We start from the raw sequence: 21057 nt of genomic DNA on the forward strand, positions 1-21057 counted from the left end.
GTGGAATTATATACTTAACAAAAAAGTGTGAAACAACTGAAAATATGTCTTATATTCTAGGTTCTTCAAAGTAGCCACCTTTTGCTTTGATAACTGCTTTGCACACTCTTGGCATTCTCTTGATGGTCTTCCAACAATCTTGAAGTAGTTCCCAGAGATGCTTAGCACATGTTGGCCCTTTTGCCTTCACTCTGCGGTCCAGCTCACCCCAAACCATCTCGATTGGGTTCAGGTCTGGTGACTGTGGAGGCCAGGTCATCTGGCATAGCACCCCATCACTCTCCTTCTTGGTTAAATAGCCCTTACACAGCCTGGAGGTGTGTTTGGAGTCATTGTCCTGATGAAAAATAAATGATGGTTCAACTAAACGCAAGCTGGATGGAATAGCATGCCGCTGCAAGATGCTGTGGTAGCCATGCTGGTTCAGTATGCCTTCAATTTTGAATAAATCCCCAACAGTGTCACCAGCAAAGCACCCCCACACCATCACACCTCCTCCTCCATGCTTCATGGTGGGAACCAGGCATGAAGAGTCCATCCGTTCACATTTACTGCGTCGCACAAAGACACGGTGGTTGGAACCAAAGATCTCAAATTTGGACTCATCAGACCAAAGCACAGATTTCCACTGGTCTAATGTCCATTCCTTGTGTTCTTTATCCCAAACAAGTCTCTTCTGCTTGTTGCTTGTCCTTAGCAGTGGTTTCCTAGCAACTATTTTACCATGAAGGCCTGCTGCACAAAGTCTCCTCTTAACAGTTGTTGTAGAGATGTGTCTGCTGCTAGAACTCTGTGTGGCATTGACCTGGTCTCTAATTTAAGCTGTTGTTAACCTGTGATTTCTGAGGCTGGTGACTCGGATAAACTTATCCTCAGAAGCAGAGGTGACTCTTGGTCTTCCTTTCCTGGGGCGGTCCTCATGTGAGCCAGTTTCTTTGTAGCACTTGATGTTTTTTGCAACTGCACTTGGGGACACTTTCAAAGTTTTCCCAATTTTTCAGACTGACTGACTTTCATTTCTTAAAGCGATGATGGCCACTCGTTTTTCTTTACTTAGCTGCTTTTTTCTTGCCATAATACGAATTCTAACAGTCTATTCAGTAGGACTATCAGCTGTGTATCCACCTGACTTCTGCACAACACAACTGATGGTCCCAACCCCATTTATAAGGCAAGAAATCCCACTTATTAAACCTGACAGGGCAAACCTGTGAAGTGAAAACCATTTCCGGTGACTACCTCTTGAAGCTCATCAAGAGAATGCCAAGAGTGTGCAAAACAGTCATCAAAGCAAAAGGTGGCTACATTGAAGAACCTAGAATATAAGACATATTTTCAGTTGTTTCACACTTTTTTGTTAAGTATATAATTCCACATGTGTTAATTCATAGTTCTGATGCCTTCAGTGTGAATGTACAATTTTCAAAGTCTTGAAAATACAGAAAACGAGAATGTGTGTCCAAACTTCTGGTCTGTACTGTAATATATATATATATATATATATATATATATATATATATATATATATATACATATACATATATGTATATATGTGTATATATATATGTATGTGTATATATATATATATATGTGTATATATATATATATATATATATATATATATATATATATATATACAGTATATATTCAAACTTCTGTGAAATCAAACTGTCCACTTAGGAAGCAACACTGATTGACAATCAATTTCACCTGCTGTTGTGCAAATGGAATAGACAATAGATGGAAATTATTGGCAATTATCAAGACACAGTCAGTAAAGGAGTGGTTCTGCAGGTGGGGAACACAGACCACATCTCAGTACCAATGCTTTCTGGCTGATGTTTTAGTCACTTTTGAATGTTGGTTGTGCTTTCACACTCGTGGTAGCATGAGACGGACTCGACAACCCACAGAAGTTGCTCAGATAGTGCAGATCATCCAGGATGGCACATCAATGCGAGCTGTGACAAGAAGGTTTGCTGTGTCTGTCAGTGTAGTGTCCAGAGTCTGGAGGCGCTACCAGGAGACAGGCCAGTACACCAGGAGATGTGGAGGGGGCCGTAGGAGGGCAACAACCCAGCAGCAGGACCGCTACATCCGCCTTTGTGCAAGGAGGAACAGGAGGAGCACTGCAAAATTACCTCCAGCATGCGACAAATGTGCATGTGTCTGCACAAACGGTTAGAAACCGACTCCATGAGGGTGGTATGAGGGCCCGACGTCCACAGATGGGTGTTGTGCTCACAGCCCAACACCGTGCAGGACGCTTGGCATTTGCCACAGAACACCAGGATTGGCAAAGTCACCACTGGCGCCCTGTGCTCTTCACAGATGAAAGCAGGTTCACACTGAGCACATGTGACAGAGTCCTGAGACGCCGTGGAGAGCGATCTGCTGCCTGCAACATCCTTTAGCATGACCGATTTGGCAGTGGGTCAGTAATGGTGTGGGGTGGCATTTCTTTGGAGGGATGCACAGCCCTCAATGTGCTCGCCAGAGGTAGCCTGACTGCCTTTGGGTACCGAGATGAGATCCTCAGACCCCTTGTGAGACCATATGCTGGTGCAGTTGACCCTGGGTTCCTCCTAATGCAGGAAAATGCCAGACCTCATGTGGCTGGAGTGTGTCAGCAGTTCCAGGAAGACGAAGGCATTGAAGCTATGGACTGGCCCGCCCGTTCCCCAGACTTGAATCCGATTGAGCACATCTGGGAAATCATGTCTCGCTCCATCCACCAACATCACGTTGCACCACAGACTGTCCAATAGTTGGCGGATGCTTTAGTCCAGGTCTGGGAGGAGATCCCACAGGAGACCATCCGCAACCTCATCAGGAGCATGCCCAGGCATTGTAGGGAGGTCATACAGGCACGTGGAGGCCACACACAATACTGAGCCTCATTTTGACTTGTTTTAAGGACATTACATCAAAGTTGGATCAGCCTGTAGTGTGTTTTTCCACTTTAATTTTGGGGGTGACTCCAAATCCAGGCCTCCATTGGTTAATAAATTTGATTTCCATTGATGATTTTTGTGTGATTTTGTTGTCAGCACATTCAACTTTGTACAGAACAAAGTATTCAATGAGAATATTTCATTCATTCAGATCTAGGATGTGTTATTTGAGTGTTCCCTTTATTTTTTTGAGCAGTGTATATATGTGTTTGTGAATATGCTCTGTATATACGTGTGTACGTACTCTGTACATACAAGTGTGCATGTGCTCTGTGTGTACAAGGGTATGTGTGTATATACGTGCTCTGTATACAGGTGTGTCTGTGCTCTGTGTATACAGGTGTGTATGTGCTCTATGTAAATGTGTGTGCGCTCAGTGTATGTGTGTGTGCCCTGTGTATAAGTGTGTGTACTGGGTATACATAAGTATTTTTTACTGTTTATATGTGCTCTGGGTATACATGTGTATATGCACTCTGTGCTTTGTGTACATGTGTGTCGTATGTGCATACGTGTGTGCGTCCTCTGTTTATATGTACGTGTGTGTGTGTGATTTGTGTATACATATTGGGGTGTGTGCTCTGTATATATTTTAAATGTGTGTTTGCGCTCTGTATACATATGTGTCACATATAGTGTGTAAAAATGTTTGTGGAAATTAGTCACAATTATAAATACCGGCGGCACAGATGAGCATTCAGAGGTGTAATCATGTCAGCAATAATCCAATGAACAAGCATAATGATGCTGATTTATTGCGTGATTTGGATTGTTTATGTTGGAACAAAAGTCATTGTTCTCAGCAACACATCGCTCCGTGCAAACAGGAGATGTGCTGCTGATTACAAAATACTGTATGGGGACAGAATGATCTGTTAAAGATCATTTTGTACCTATAATTTTTTTTCAGCCTGTGTAAAGAGGCTGATAAACAAGCGCTGAATGACTTCAATATAGTCGATCACGCTCGTTTAACGGTCTGAAATCAGCTTGAGTAAAAGTTAAATGTTTCTGTGATGGGGTAATATGTTAGCACATTTAACTTTTGCCTAAGGACCCACTTTGTCTAAAACTGGCCCTGCACATGGGATACATGAAGACTCTGCTGTACATCACATAGGATACACTGAGACTGCTGTATACGTCATGTAGGATACACTGAGACTGCTGAATACATCACATAGGATACACGGAGACTGCTGAATATTACACTTCTTTGCCTTAAAAAACTGCTGGATTGCTTTCGCAGTATGTTTTGGGTCATTGTCCATCTGTACTGTGAAGCGCTGTCCAATGAACCTTGCTGAGTTTGGTTGAATCTGAGCAGAAAGTATCGCCCTGTACACTTCGAAATTCATCCAGCGTCTTCTGTCTTCAGTCACATCATCAATAAACACTAGTGACCCAGTACCATTGGAAGCCATGCATGCTCATGTCATGACACTGCCTCCACCTTGTTTTACAGAGGATGTGGTGTCCTTTGGATCATGAGCCATTCCAAGCCTTCTCCATATTTTCTTCTTCCCATCATTCTGGTACAGGTTGATCTTAGTTTCATCTGTCCAAAGAATGGTTTAACAGAACTGGGCTGGCTTCTTTAGATGTTTTTGGCAAAGTAATCTGGCCTTTCTATCTTTAAGGCTGATGGTTTGCACCTTGTAGTGAGCCTTCTGTATTTGCACTCATGAAGTCTTCTCTTTCTGGTAGACTTAGATACTGAAACTCCTACTTCCTGGAGAGTGGTCTTCACTTGGGTCTTCACTTGGGTGGATGTTGTCACTATGGAAAGGATTCTGCGATCATCCACCACTGTTATGTTCTGTGAACATCCAGGCCTTTTTCAGTTCTCAAGCTTACTAGTTTTTTTTTTTTCAAAATATACCAAACTGTTGATTTGGGCACTTCTAACATTTCTGCTATATCTCTATGGATTTCTTCTTTTTTTTCAGCCTAATGATGGTCTGTTTCACTTCCATTGAGAGCTCATTTGACCGCATGTTTTGGGTTCACAGCAACGGCTTCCAAATGCAAATGCCACACTTGGAATCAGTTCCAGACCTTTTACCTGCTTTATTGGTGCTGGATTAACAAGGGAAAAACCCATACAGCCCATTAAAAAGCTTTTGAGAGAATTGTCCAATTAGTTTTGGTCCCTTTGAAAAAGAGGCAGCTACATATTAAAGAGCCGTAATTCCTAAACCCTTATTCCAATTTAGATCTGAATACCCTCAAATTAAAGCTGAGAGTCTGCACTTTAAGCCCATATTGATTATATAGCTGTATCTTGAATATGTTTGGGTAAAGAGCTAAAATGCCAAAACCTGTGTTACTGTCCAAATATTTCTGGACCAAACTGTATATACATCAGATAGGAGACATTAAAATTGCTATGTATGCATCATATAGGATGGGCTGAGACTGCTGTATATACATTACAAAGGAGACACTGAGACTGCTGTATACCCATCACATGGGATTCACTGAGACACTTGTATATACAGTCATGGTGTTGGCACCCTTGAAATTGTTCCAAAAAATAAAGTATTTCTCCCAGAAAATTATTGCAATTACACATGTTTTGTTATACACAGGTTTATTTCATTTGGATTGGAACAGCACAAAAATACAGAGAAAGAAATGCAAATTGGATATAATTTCATACTAAACCTTAAAAAGAGGCTGGACAAAATTGTTGGCACCTTTCCAAAAATATGGGTAAACAACTATGTTTCAAGCTTGTGATGCTCATTTAAACCAGGGCCGGCTCCAGGTTTTTGTCAGCCCCGGGCGAAAGAGTCTCAGTGGGCCCCTTTAGCACATACCACGATTCATGATGCACAGATACGGCGGAGAAATATAGGTATACAACACAGGGCCCAGCCTGCCACCTCATCCTTCACATATGCAAATATGCACGCACACACACAGTACGCAGACACGCACACACACATACAGTACACACACACACAGTACGCACACACACACACACAGTACGCACACACAATATGCAGACACGCGCACACAATATGCAGACACGCGCACACAATATGCAGACACGCGCACACAATACGCAGACACGCGCACACAATACGCAGACACGCGCACACAATACGCAGACGCGCACACAATACGCAGACATGCGCATTCACACGGTACGCAGGCATGCACACACATACACACATGAACATGGTACACAGATATACACACACAATATGCAGACACGCACAGATACATACACATACATATTTGAACACATTCTTAAAAACACATATAAGACAGACATAAATATATATACACAGTCATACACACTGACATACACAGACATTCACATCATACATGCACACACACATAAGAAATATTTTTTATATGGGGATTTGGGAAGCTCGCTCACCTGCCCCCTGGTCTGTGTCCCATCCAGCTCCTCAGTCATGTGGCAGTGCCGGGCCTCAGGCGTGTCACATGGCCCTGGACCATCAGGGGGGCCCACTCGCCGCCAGGGCCCGGGCCGCTTCCCCGGCATCTGTGCAGGACCGCCGCTGCTGTTCAAGCCCTGCTCTGCTACATGCAGCAGCAGCAGCAGTGTGCAGTCAGTGTGCTGCTGCTCCACCAATCAGGCCCAGTGCTGTCACTTTCCAGACATGGTCGCGCGCTGTGCTCTGTGCGGCTGTGTCTGGTAGTAATGACGCGGCAGCTGCGACACACAAGCACAATTTAAAGGCGCAGTGTCGCCCCTGCGTGTCATTACTACCAGACACAGCCGCACTGCGCACAGCGCGCGGCCATGTCTTGAAAGTGGCAGCACTGGGCCTGATTGGTGGAGCAGCAGCACACTGACCGCTCACTGACTGCTGCTGCATGAAGCAGAGCAGGGCTTGAACAGCACCGGCGGCCCTGCATAGATGTCGGGGAAGCAGCCCGGGCCCCGATAATGAGTGGGCCCCCCTGATGGTCCAGGGCCCTGGCACTTGTTCTGGTACGCCGGGTGCTGACACCGGCCCTGATTTAAACTCCCCTGTGGCAAGTAACAGGTGTGGGCAATATGAAAATCACACCTGAAACCAGATAAAAGGGGATAAGTTGACTCAATCTTTGCATTGCGTGTCTGTGTGTGCCACATCAAGCATTGAGAATAGAAAGAGCATAAGAGAACTGTCTGAGGACTTGAGAACCAAAATTGTTGAAAAATATCAACAATCTGAAGGTTACAAGTCCTTCTCCAGAGATCTTGATGTTCCTTTGTCAACGATGTGCAACATAATCAAGAAGTTTACAACCCATGGCGCTGTAGCTAATCTCTCTCGAAGTGCACAGCTGAGAAAAATTGCTGAAAGGTCATAATGCAGGATAGTCCGGATGGTGGATAAACAGCCCCAATCAAGTTCCAAAGAAATTCAAGCTGTCCTGCAGGCTCAGTGTGCGTCAGTTTCAGTGCAAACTATCTGTCGACATTTGAATGAAATGAAACTCTATGGCAGGAGACCCAGGAGGACCCCACTGCTGACACAGAGACATAAAAAAGCTAGACTGCAGTTTGCCAAAATGTACGTGAGTAAGCCAAAATCCTTCTGGGAAAGCATCTTGTGGACAGATGAGACCAAGATAGCATTTTTTGGTAATGCACATCATTCTACAGAACGGAATGAGGCCTACAAAGAAAAGAACACAGTATCTAAAGTCAAATATAGTAGAGGTTCAAAGATGTTTTGGAGTTGTTTTGCTGCCGCTGACATTGGGTGCCTGTCATGCTTCTGGATTCAAACCCTTAATTCTGTGTTCTGTGGTCGTCATCTCTTTCTGCTGAGCCACAACAGATACACCTTTTCTTTAGGTGTTTTAGTTCTGTTATCTTTGTTTCTGTCACTTTTGGGTAACAGGTATTTTTCATTGACTCTGTTTTTCTGTCCTATCACCTTTTGGTGCAGCTTTAAATACCTCTCCCTACTGGTGTTTCCTGCTGGTGATAGACTTTGTTCAATTCACTCACTTTGCTGTAGTGTGTGGTTCATTTACTCCTTAGGGAACTGCTACTCTAGCGATCCTAGGAGCTGCTAAGGACCTTCAGGGGAAGTCGCCGTCGAGTGGGGGCGCCATTATGTTATCTTAGAGTGCCAACCTCCGTAGTCAGGCAGGGACAGACCAGGGTCAGAGAAGGGTTTTCTCCTAGTCTGAACAGGGATCTGTCAGGTTCAGGTATTTGTCTTCCTCATTTGTACTTTACCCTTGTGAATGTGCTTTGTCAGTCATAACAGTGTCTTGACTGCGTTCAAGGCATCATGAAATCTGAAGATTACAAAAGGATTTGGGGTTGCAAGGTAGTGCCCAGCATCAGAAAGCTGGGTTTGCGTTCTAGGTAATGGGTCTTCCAGCAGGACAATCACACTAAACATACTTCAAGAAGCACCCAGAAATGGATGGAAGCAAAGCACTGAAGCGATTGATTGCAGTTATTGTAAAGAGTGTGCAACAAAATATTAAGTTGAGGGTGCCATCAATTTTGTCAAGCCCATTTTTGGGGTTTTGTGTGAAATTATGTCCAATTTGCCTTTTTTTCTTTTTTTTGTGTTAAAATACACACAAAGGAAATAAACATGTTTATAACAAAATGTAATGGCAATAATTTTCTGGGAGAAATACTTCATTTTCTGGAACAATTTCAAGGGAGCCAACACTTTCGGCGATGACTGTACATCACATAAGAGACACAGACTGCTGTATATACATCACATAGGATACACTGCGACTGCTGCATACATTACATAGGCAAGAGTGGCCCAGAAGAGTACAACATCCTAACTCTGCCCTCAAAAACCCAGTGTTGTATGTGCCACGGCGGCGTTCAGTAGAAGGCTACATGCATATATGCACAAAAAGGTAATGGGTGTAGTTGGGGATAGAGAGTGTTAGGAAGAATAGAAAGAAAACCGAACGTATTTCAAAAACTTGGTGTGTTCTTAAACTCAGTCTAGTGAAAGTGAAGACAGGGAAAGTGAGGTTTTAAAGTTGCAGCATAATCAGCATAATGAGTTAATTAGAAACCACCTGAAGGAGGCAAAGAGCTAAACTTAGGACAGGTTTACACTCATATTAAAAACAGCACATAAAACCTAAGAAAAGAAAGAGAAATTTTGATAATACATGAATTAAGAAAAAAATTGCATGTATATTACACATTAGTTATGTAGCATAATATCCCGTTTTAAGTTCAATCCTGCTGGAACTCATTTATGTGTGCAATGTACAGAATAATTAAAAGGCTGGTAATTGGAAAATTGTACTCAGCTCAAGCACTGCAGCAATTTTGGATCTGCATGAGGGCCTGACCAAATTATATCTGCCCCACCCTTGTCCTATGGGAATAAAAAAAAATTAAAGATAGTTTAATCCATTTTTCCATTCTGTAAAGAAATAAATATAAGCTTTTTCATCGCTAATGGTAAATGCTGTAAAAATGAATGAATTAAAAAACTAGAATTGCTGTTTTTTGTTCACATTGCCTCCAGGAATTAGAGTAAAAGGTGATCAAAAAACCCTAAATGCTTAGTCCTCAATAAACTATCCCTCACACAGTTCCATCAGCAAAAACTAATGAAAAGTTGTGGCTCTCAGAAAATCGCATCGCAAACCAATTTTTTTTTTTTTTTTTATCTCTGTTGTCACACTCATCTGCAGTATAAAGTTACCAGATCATTTTTAAAACAAAGTGAACACCGTAAGAGCGAAACCAAGCAACAATTGGTCAATTGTATTTTTTTCACACCACATAGAATTGTTTTCCCCAAGTTCACTACTTTAACTGGTAAAGTAAATGGTGTCATTAAAAACTACAACTCATCCTGCAAAAATCAAGCCCTGAGAGAGCTATGTCAATGAAAAAAATAAGAAAACTTGGGACTCTTGGAAGACTACGAGAAAAAAAATGAAAGCACAAAAACAAAGCTTAGATCCAATAGGAAATGTTATGTCCTTGGAATCATCTGCCACATAAGTAAGACAGATGTAGGCACTGTATGTATGAAGCAGGCTCGGGAGCTGAGCGCGCTCACTTATAGCTTGGGCTGGAAACGCACTAAAAACACATTTAATGCACACTTGACTGTATAATTAAAGTTATGTCAAAGCCAAATACCAGGAAGAATAAAAAACAAAGCAGCCTAATTTAAAACATGGCATTACAAAAAGAGACAAAAACCACTGCGTCAAAAACGCATGTAAAATAACTCACTCAAAAATGCAATGAAAAAAATGTACGTAACCTAATGTATCTACAAGGAGCGGAAAAACTGCATAAAATCTGCAACATCAAAAATGAATCAAATACTCATCATGTGAATGTAGTCTAATAATTGAAACTAGCAGCTAAACCTCTTAGATCCTACTGTCAATCATGACAGCAGCATTTAGGATGTTAGATTCTGGGAGGCGTCTATTCTGTCTGCCATCGGCCCATTTGCTGTACAATCGATACTTATGCAGCATTGCCTTGTGTTATAAAGACTATCATGTTTAAAGCCATTTACAAAAACATAAAAAAGCAAAATAGTTTAAATCACCTTTCTTTTTCCTGAAGATAAATTGTTAAAAAAAAAAACACAATTGGTATAGTTACATGTGTAGTTGCCTAAAGTATCAAAATATTTATCCCATATGGTATAATCCGAACGTAAAAAAAATCGAAATGGCAGAATCGCTGTTTTTTTTTTGGTCACACAAACTACAGCTTATCCCACAAAACACAAGCCCTTATACACTCTATCACCAGAAAAATAGAAGAATTGTGCCTCTCAGAATATGGTGACTTGAGCTAGGGTTTTTTTTGCAAGTTTTTGAAATTGACGTTTTATTTTTTAAATAAGTTTGATATTACCTTAGACGTATTGACCCCTAGAACAAAATTACTAGGCCATTTTTACCATTAAGTTGATGTTTTAAAAAAAAAGGTCCAAAAAAAACGGAAGAATTGTTTTTTTTTTCTTTTTATTTCAGCCTGTATATTTTGTGCTAAAATTAATAGTGTCATTTAAAACTACAACCCATCCTGTAGAAAAAAAGCCCTCATACCGCTTTCGTGACAGAAAAATAAGATATGACTCTAAGGCATACACGTGAAACACTGGCCTGTGGGCCAAATCTGGCTCGCAGAATGGTTTTATTTGGCCCGCTACACCCAAACCACCACCCCTGGGGCCATTATTCTGTATGGAGAACTATGTGGGGCCATTATTCTGTATGGAGAACTATGTGGGACCTATTATTCTGTATGGAAGACTACGTGGGGCCATTATTCTGTATGGAGAACTATGTGTGGCCCATTATTCTGTATGGAGGACTATGTGGGACCTATTATTCTGTATAGAAGACTACGTGGGGCCATTATTCTGTATGGAGAACTATGTGGGGCCATTATACTGTATGGAGGACTATGTGTGGCCCATTATTCTGTATGGAGGACTATGTGGGACCTATTATTCTGTATGGAAGACTACGTGGGGCCATTATTCTGTATGGAGAACTATGTGGGGCCATTATTCTGTATGGAGAACTATGTGGGGCCATTATTCTGTATGGAGAACTATGTGGGGCCATTATTCTGTATGGAGAACTATGTGGGGCCATTATTCTGTATGGAGAACTATGTGGGGCCATTATTCTGTATGGAGAACTATGTGGGACCTGTTATTCTGTATGTAAGACTACGTGGGGCCATTATTCTGTATGGAGAACTATGTGTGGCCCATTATTCTGTATGGAAGACTATGTGGGACCTATTATTCTGTATAGAAGACTACATGGGGCCATTATTCTGTATGGAGAACTATGTGGGGCCATTATACTGTATGGAGGACTATGTGTGGCCCATTATTCTGTATGGAGGACTATGTGGGACCTATTATTCTGTATGGAAGACTACGTGGGGCCATTATTCTGTATGGAGAACTATGTGGGGCCATTATTCTGTATGGAGAACTATGTGGGGGCCATTATACTGTATGGAGGACTATGTGGGGTCCATTATTCTGTAGGGAGGACTTTGTGGGGTCCATTATACTGTATGGAGGACTATGTGGGGTCCATTATTCTGTATGAAGGACTATGTGGGGCCCATTATACTGTATGGAGGACTATGTGGGGTCCATTATTCTGTATGGAGAACTTTGTGGGGTCCATTATACTGTATGGAGGACTATGTGGGGTCCATTATTCTGTATGGAGGACTATGTGGGGCCATTATTCTGTATGGAGGACTATGCGGGGTCATTATTCTGTATGGAGGAGTATGTGGGGCCCATTATTCTGTATAGAGGACTTTATGGGACTATTATTCTGTATGGAGGACTATGTGGGGCCATTATTCTGTATGGAGGTCTATGTGGGGCCCATTATTCTGTATGGAGGACTATGTGGGGCCCATTATACTGTATGGAGGACTATGTGAGGCCCATTATACTGTATGGAGGACTTTGTGGGCTCGTTATACTATATGGAGGACTATGTGAGGCCCATTATACTTTATACTGGTTGGCCCGCGACTTTGTCCAAGTTTTTCATTTTGGCCCTCTGTGTGCTTGAGTTTGACATCCCTGCTCTAAGGAGATAACTTAACCCCTTAAGAATAAGGCCTTTTCGGTCCTTAACATCCACACTTTTTTCTTTTTTGTGTTATTTTTCATTGACACATTCCAGGAGCCATAACTATCTTTTTTTTATTTTTATTTTATTTTTTATTGATTTAGCTGTATGAGGGCTTTTTTATGGAATGAGTTGTATTTGTCGCTGGCACCATTTTGGTATACATACAACTTAATGTCTATCTTCTATTAACTCTTTATGGGAAGAAATAGGAAAAAAACAGCAATTCTTTTGTTACGAATTGATATTTTTTTTAATTTTATGCTTTTCATTTGCTGCACAAATGAAATGAACATTTTATTTTGTGGGTCAGCATGGTTATGGCAATATTAAATGTATATAGTTTTATGTTTTTCTTTTACTTTTTTGTAGTAACTACGCTGTTTAAAAATAAAAAAAATTTGTGACACCATTTTTCCATCTACAGAGCTGTATTTTTTGCATGAAAAGAGATTAGTTTTCACTGTTACATTTTTTTTAGGTGGAATGAACAAAAATACTGCAATTCCGACACTGTTTTTTCTATTATATTTTTTTTTTTTTGCGTTCTCAAGAAAATCTCTTTAATATATACCCATATACCCCCAAAAATGATATATATAAAAAAAAAATTTGCAACATTTTAACATTTTCAAGTTTTTGTTTGCAGAGCTTATGTTTTACATTTTGCATTTTTATTGCTACCTTTTTGGAGTCTATACATGTTTTTCATCTGTCTTCTTTTTTTTTTGCTGGCGTTCATATCGCGGGATAAATAATTGATATATTTTCATTGTACTGGCTGTTATGGACATGGTAATACCAAAAATGTGTTTTATTGGGTGTTTAATCTAAAAAAGCAAACAACTCTGTCTAAAGACATTATATATATATATATATATATATATATATATATATATATATATATATATATATATATATATATATATATATATATATATATATATTTAATTTCCCATGGGGACTTTTAACATGTGATCCTTTGATCACACAGATAATATACATCGCATTACTTTTGTAGTGCTGAGCATTATCTACCCTGCTATTATTACAGGTGCATCTCACTAAATTAGAATATCATCAAAAAGTTAATTTATTTCAGTTCTTCAATACAAAAAGTGAAACTCATATATTATATAGAGTCATTACAGAGTGATCTATTTCAAGTGTTTATTTCTGTTAATGTTGATGATTATGGCTTACAGCCAATGAAAACACAAAAGTCATTATCTCAGTAAATTGAAATAATTAACAAAAACACCTGCAAAGGCTTCCTAAGCATTTAAAAAGGTCCTTTAGTTTGTTTCAGGCTCCCCGTGATTGCATTGCAGGGAAACGATGGAGTGACAGAAACCTGGAGTGGTTGCCATCAACTGTAGCATGTAACAAGTTAATTTAGCCCTGAAAGCACTGACAGAGCTCAATTCCAATTCCCTTTGCTATATTTTTTGCTAGCATGGAGAATTGAATGCTGTTAAACAGCAGGAGCCCTGTGATCATGATCTCAGGGTGAATAATCACTGTCTTTTCACGTTCCTAATTGAAAGTTGCACATCCATTCGAACCTGAAAAGGAACTTGTGTGATGGGTAAATAAGCCATGTCTTTAAAACCATAACAGTTATGTACCATATTTTTCAGACTACAGGACGCACCTTACTATAACACACACCCCAGGTTTAGACAACAGAAAATAAAAAAAACACATTCTCACTAATTAAAACTTCCTTGGAGGTGTAAAGAGGTTGAGGGGTTAATACCACTAATTTTAATGCACTCATATAGATTAGGGAGGTAATAGATCTATTGTCAATGTTTCTCTGCAGCATGTTTAATATCACATATACGCCCCTCAACAACCTCTGCACAGATAGATCGTCTGATTAGAAGAATGGCACTTAGTGATCCGCATAATGTACGGTAGCTGGACCTTGCTAGTTTAGTCATTTTAGGTACACTAACAGCTCGGCGTTACATTGATTTAGTGGTGGAATCAGTTGTACGGTCATTTCTCCAAGGTGTTCAAGGAGCCGTTTTTCAACTTGACAACGCCAGACTGCATATTGCTCATGCTACTTTGAGCAGTCTGTGTAACATAAATGTGCTATCATGACCTGCAGTGTCTCAGGACTTGTCTCCTATGGAGCACATCTGGGACATCATTGGTCTTCAATTACAAAGGAAGCTGCCAGCAGGGGATCTTGGTGATTTGCATGCCCAAGTGTTCCGTGTAGCAGAACATTCCTCTGACAACCATTACTAACCTCATTGATAGCATACAAGTGTGTGTATTTCTGTGCGTGGTGCTCATACTTTATACTGAATACATCAAGATATATTGAAAATTTTGTTTCAGTTTTTTTTTCATTTGCATATCACAAACATGTCTACCATAACTTCTATAATTCCATAACTTTTTTTTTCTAGGTGTTGTAATTTCAATATCGAGAAGTGTAGCTTCACAGCAAACACACCCAACTTATCAAAGTGTTTACGCAAGAAAACTGGCATAAAACACTTTGAAAAGTAGCACATTTTTTGGTGTTTTCTTTTCAGTTTTGGGCATTTACATCAAAATGTATACAAAGCACCAGTCTTGGTGAAGTGAGGCCATTGTATGTAATCTGCAGCACACGCATACACAACATTGCTGCATGCGCAGTACACGTACACTTAGCTGTGCTGTTTATACACACACAAAGCTTTGCTAGATATACACACATAGCTCTGCTGCACACACAAAGCTCTGATTTGCACACGCACAACTGTGCTACATGCACACACATGCAGTTCTGTTACATTTACATACGCACACGCACTGTGTATATACTACCATATTTTGAACTTTCTTTCAGGTATGTGACTAATCACATAACCTGAAAGGTACTTTCGCTAGCCAGGACCTGCAGCATAAATACAGCCTTACGGGTGTGCAGGTCCTGGTAGTTTTCTCTCCTTCCCTCCACCGATCAGACTGATTAGTGTCAGGCAGGGAGAAAGAACTGCACGCTGCATAGTTCTCTCAGTGATCAGGAGGAAGCTGTATTAGCTTTCCACTCAATTATAGGAAGCTGTTTCCGGAGTATGAAATGCACACTTTTTAGTAAGATTTTTTTCTTGCTAAAAAGTGCATATTATGTTCCAAGAAAGACGGTTTGTACTCTAAATAAATGTTTTCATAGAAGTATTTGTATCTATATCTTGCTTTATAATCTTCCTACCGTGTTTGCTTTGATACTGAATTGCTCATGTTTCTTGCAGGTGTACTTTTAGAGGTCCTACAGAATGAAAATGCTCAAGCCAACAGTGAGGCTTTCTTGTATTGTTTAGGGACAATCAAGTTCCTGTCTGGGAATAAAGCGCTGCTCAATGAATTACTCAAAAAACAGGCAGTGGAAATACTAGTAGAGTTAATGAAGCAGATCATCCAACTCAGCACAACCTCACAAAGTACTTCTGATATGAGCCATCTGATTGTTCAGGTCTGTTTCTCATAACATTGTATACCTTGATTGCCAATCTTGACAATAGCCTTCTAAGGTGCGTGTTTATAGGAACCAAGAGTGTGTTAGGGTACAAATGATTGCGAAGCAATAGAGCACCAGATGGTAGCAACAAAATGAGTATTTTTCGGATTTCAGAAAGGTTGGTCTTTACTATCACCATTCATTACTTTATGCCAAAATTGAATGGTGGGGCTTTAATCAACACTACTTAGAACACTGTGTTGGGCCTAATTCTTGGCACACAGTTCTCTTTGGTGTTCTTTTATTTCCTGAGAAATATACCAGCTCCTCAAATCGTATGTCTTTCATTATCTATTTTCATTGTGGTTTGCACCAACCACACATCACATTATATTGCACAAATTGTATTTAAAGTCAGTGTTAGTGTCTTAAAAGGCATATTTTGTTTTATCTTCACTCAGCTCACTGCAACACTAAGGAACCTTGCTGATCTCTCCCAGTCACGACCAAAGTTTCTTGCAACGAATGCTTTAGTGGAGTTGTGCGTTTTACTGGATTGTTATAATGATGATAAAGATATATGCACCAATGTTTCACGAATACTAAGGTATGTACCGATCTAGTTCTCAGAATTCTAATCTACACAGACAATGCCTGTTAGCGCCAATCATGGCATCTTGTAGGAGTAGATGAACCAAGGATTTCTTATCTGTAGTTTAACCAGTTCAAGACTGGGCCATTTAACCCTGTTCCTGACCAGGCTCATTTTTGGGTTTCTTTCGTACATGCTGTTTAAAGAGCTGTAAACATTTTCACTCATTCAGATATTCAAGTAATTTTTGCAGGGGGGTGTTGGTGGGTAGCATGATATATGGGGCTTCATTTTATGTCACTGTCATATTCTTTTTTTTATTTATTTTTTTGCTAGTATCTGGCAAAATCAGTGAGAAAATAAGGGAAATCAGTGTCTTTTCCCCATTTTTTTTTAATTTATTTTTTCATGACCACAAATAACCACTAAAGTACATTTAAAAAATTGTTTCCCCTTTTGTAACAATTATGTTTATATATCCTACATATTTGTTTATTTTTTTAAAAAGGCGGTGCTTCTAACAGCGATTTACAGTTCCATTTTCATTTATTTTTTAACTGCTTTTTTTCTTTTATTTATTCAATCATTTTACTTTACACATTATATTCCCCCCATAAGGTCATAAAAGACCTTTTGGGGGGCATGTCTCCTATGACTCAGCAACTCCTGCTCAGTCCCAATATAGAGCGATCACATGACTGCTGTGTATGGGGGAGGAAGCGCCAACAGGGATCAAGGAGGCACAGATAGTAATAAACCGTTTCTGCCTCTTCTATGAGGATTCCAGGTGTGTGTGACAGCCAGATCCTTACTCCCCCACTTACACGATCGCATGTTGCTGCACTATTATGCAGTGAGGTTTTAGAACGTCACAGCATAGTAGGAGCAGGACCGCCTAGCTATTTTAAAGTTAATGGGTGGTCCGGAAGCAGTAAAAATGCTTTTAATATTTGCTCCGACGTTTCAGAGAAAACATAGTTTAAAGATCTGGTCAGGGACCATGGGAAGAGAGTTAAGATTAGTCTGGTGCCGTCCCCAGCCAGCTACTCCCAGCACCATTTTCGGTGATTGACAGATCTCTCCCTATGTACACACATGGCAGAGTCCTGTCAATCAACGGGAGCAGTGCGGGGAGAAGAGAGCCAGATCTAAGTTTTCTCTGAAACACTGGCATAAACAAAAAAAACAAACCACTAATGTTTTGTTTTGTTTTTTTCAAGCAAACTTTCTCTCTACCATGATTGCTGCATGGCTTTGGCAGATTGCTCCAACTGTTACTCCACATTCCTCTCCGTTCTAAACAGACATCCAAATAAACAGGTTTGTTTGTTTTTATTTTGAATATACAGTATATAGTGGGTAATCATAGTAAAATATTCATTTGGGAAGGGGAGCTTAATGGGCACTCCTTTTTGTGTATCCAGAAGAAAAGACAGATGGATACAATTCTATGTAGATAGGAGGAGGGAGGATCTGTGCAGAGCCTCCTCCTCCCCATCCTATCTACATAGGAGATGGCAGCTGCTATGAATACACTTCTATCTCAGTAATGGGAAAGTCTGTCCTCGCCGAATACAGATTTTACCTTAGAATTTTGATAATGACTGATCAGTTCTGTGAGAGAAAGAAGCCGATTTCTCTGATGAGATATATTACAATGTTGCTTATTTTTATGTCTACTATTGATTTCCTGAAATAAAAGTTAAAATGATGGTTGCACTTTAAGCTTCAGGAGCATAACTCTGTGTACAGTCATGGCCAAAAGTTTTGAGAATGACATCAAAATGATATTTTCCCATGATCTGCTGGCCTCTGGTTTTTATTAGTGTTTGTCTGATGTTTATATCACATGCAGAAATATAATTGCAATCATATTATGAGTACCAATAGGTTATATTGACAGTTAGAATGAGTTAATGCAGCAAGTCAATATTTGCAGTGTTGCCCCTTCTTCTTCAAGACCTCTGTAATTCTCCCTGGCATGCTCTCAATCAACTTTTGGATGAAATCCTGACTGATAGCAGTCCATTCTTGCATAATCAATGCTTGCATTTTGCCAGAATTTGTTGGTTTTTGTTTGTCCACCCGTCTCTTGATGATTGACCACAAGTTCTCAGTGGGATTAAGATCTGGGGAGTTTCCAGGCCATGGACCCAAAATCTCTATGTTTTGTTCCATGAGCCATTTAGTTATCACCTTTGCTTTATGGCAAGGTGCTCCATCATGCTGGAAAAGGCATTGTTGGGCGCCAAACTGCTCTTGGACGGTTGGGAGAAGTTGCTCTTGGAGGACATTCTGGTACCATTCTTTATTCATGGCTGTGTTTTTAGGCAAGACTGTGAGTGAGCCGATTCCCTTGGCTGAGAAGCAACCCCACATATGAATGGTTTCAGGATGCTTTACAGTTGGCATGAGACAAGACTGGTGGTAGCGCTCACCTCTTCTTCTCCGAATAAGCTGTTTTCCAGATGTCCCAAACAATCGAAAAGGGGATTCATCAGAGAAAATGACTTTGCCCCAGTCCTCAGCAGTCCACTCCCTGTACCTTTTGCAGAATATCAGTCGGTCCCTGATGTTTTTTCTGGAGAGAAGTGGCTTCTTTGCTGCCCTCCTTGAAACCAGCCCTTGCTCAAAGAGTCTCCACCTCACAGTGCGTGCAGAAGCACTCACACCAGCCTGCTGCCATTCCTGAGCAAGCTCGGCACTGCTGGTAGTCCGATCCCGCAGCTGAAACAGTTTTAAGATACGGTGCTGGCGCTTGCTGGTCTTTCTTGGGCGCCCTGGAGCCTTTTTGACAACAATGGAAGCTCTCTCCTTGAAGTTCTTGATGATGCGATAGATTGTTGACTGAGGTGCAATCTTTGTAGCTGCGATACTCTTCCCTGTTAGGCCATTTTTGTGCAGTGCAATGATGGCTGCACGTGTTTTTTTTATAGATAACCATGGTTAACTGAAGAGAAACAATGATACCAAGAACCAGCCTCCTTTTAAAGTGTCCAGTGATGTCATTCTTACTTAATCATGACTGATTGATCGCCAGCCCTGTCCTCATCAACACCCACACCTGTGTTAATGGATCAATCACTAAAACGATGTTAGCTGCTCCTTTTAAGGCAGGACTGCAATGATGTTGAAATGTGTTTTGGGGGTTAAAGTTCATTTTCTGGGCAAATATTGACTTTGCAAGTACAGTAATTGCTGTTAAGCTGATCACTCTTTGACATTCAGGAGTATATGCAAATTGCCATTACAAAAAATGAAGCAGTAAACTTTGGAAAAATTACTATTTGTCTCATTCTCAATACTTTTGGCCATGACTGTATACAGCACCAGATGGAGCCATATTAAATACAGACCATTCATAGTACATCAGAAAATCTGTTTACCGCTACAAAGTCTTCATTGGGTTAGTTTTAATTCCCACTAGGATTCCACACCCAGCCACTGAGCGTCCCAACAACAACAGCATTAAGGAAAGCATGGAAAAAAGTGTGTCTGCCAATATTTAATACAAGCAAGATGGAATATTCCTCTGGGAAAGGCCATTTTTCTTTAGAGCAGGAGACAGCACAAACAATTCCTAGAAATCGGAGTATTGCTGGCAGTGTGAATTGCTATTCAGGCAGTGTAACGTGCTTTATTGCCATTCCAATCGAGGTCATATTGGCCAATTGTCTATACATCCACTTCTTCCAAGCAATTTTTTCGTTCTCAATTGCAAATAGCAAGATTCCTTCTATGAGGAGACGTCTGTAACTATTGCAATACATATTTGTCATTGCAGCCTTTTGTATGTCACTGCTGTAGAAATACATGGACTGCTGCTGACATTTAGTCAGTTTGCGCGTGTTCATGTGTAAGGATATGGACATGCTGCTCACGTTTTCCTCTAAAGAAACTAGTTTACTGTTATGTGATGTAATGTGAAATGTAATATTTAAAGTTATGTGATGGGATATAATGTGAATTGTGATGTGCGATGGTAATATGTGTAGTTTGACCATGGGGATAGAGTTAATGCTTGGGACTAGCCCAGGCCGAGTTACAGGGAAAGTGACATTTTCAATTCAGAGAGTCAGATATAGTCTGGAGTGCATAGTAAGTGGTCCAAACGGTGCAAGGTGAGCAGTGCAGCATTCTGGGGTGATCCGAAATGAGAGAAGACCAAAGAAAAGGGATTGTGAGATCCGCAGCATAAGTGACTAAGAGACAGAGTGACCTTCCGGAAATGGGTTATAGGAGAGGATGCCTAGCCATGAGACCCCGAGCTTATAACACTGGAAGGTAACGGGTCTAAAACAGGACTGAGTACATGGGACAAGCAAAGTATCCTGGGCGAGAGTTCCAGAGCGTCAGCATTACCAGCCATATGGGCACCTTAAAAGGAAGGAAGGACGCAGAACCCGCAGAATAAGTAG

General features: G+C 40.6%; 1 protein-coding gene across 10 annotated transcripts in view; it reads left to right on the plus strand.

Moving 5' to 3' along the window:
• The window catches only part of ARMC2 (armadillo repeat containing 2), a 191335-nt gene that overhangs the window by 155614 nt on the left and 14664 nt on the right, over positions 1-21057 (plus strand). For all 10 annotated transcript variants that reach the window (XM_073675823.1, XM_073675817.1, XM_073675826.1 and 7 more), the window contains 3 exons: positions 15842-16062; positions 16509-16654; positions 17860-17959. In XM_073675823.1, the coding sequence (XP_073531924.1) occupies positions 15842-16062; positions 16509-16654; positions 17860-17959 (467 nt within the window). The remainder of the gene's footprint in view (positions 1-15841; positions 16063-16508; positions 16655-17859; positions 17960-21057) is intronic.

Source organism: Phyllobates terribilis, unplaced genomic scaffold, assembly GCF_046119375.1.
Source record: "Phyllobates terribilis strain yellow unplaced genomic scaffold, ASM4611937v1 Scaffold_3__8_contigs__length_932513732, whole genome shotgun sequence".
Classification (NCBI taxonomy): domain Eukaryota; kingdom Metazoa; phylum Chordata; class Amphibia; order Anura; family Dendrobatidae; genus Phyllobates; species Phyllobates terribilis.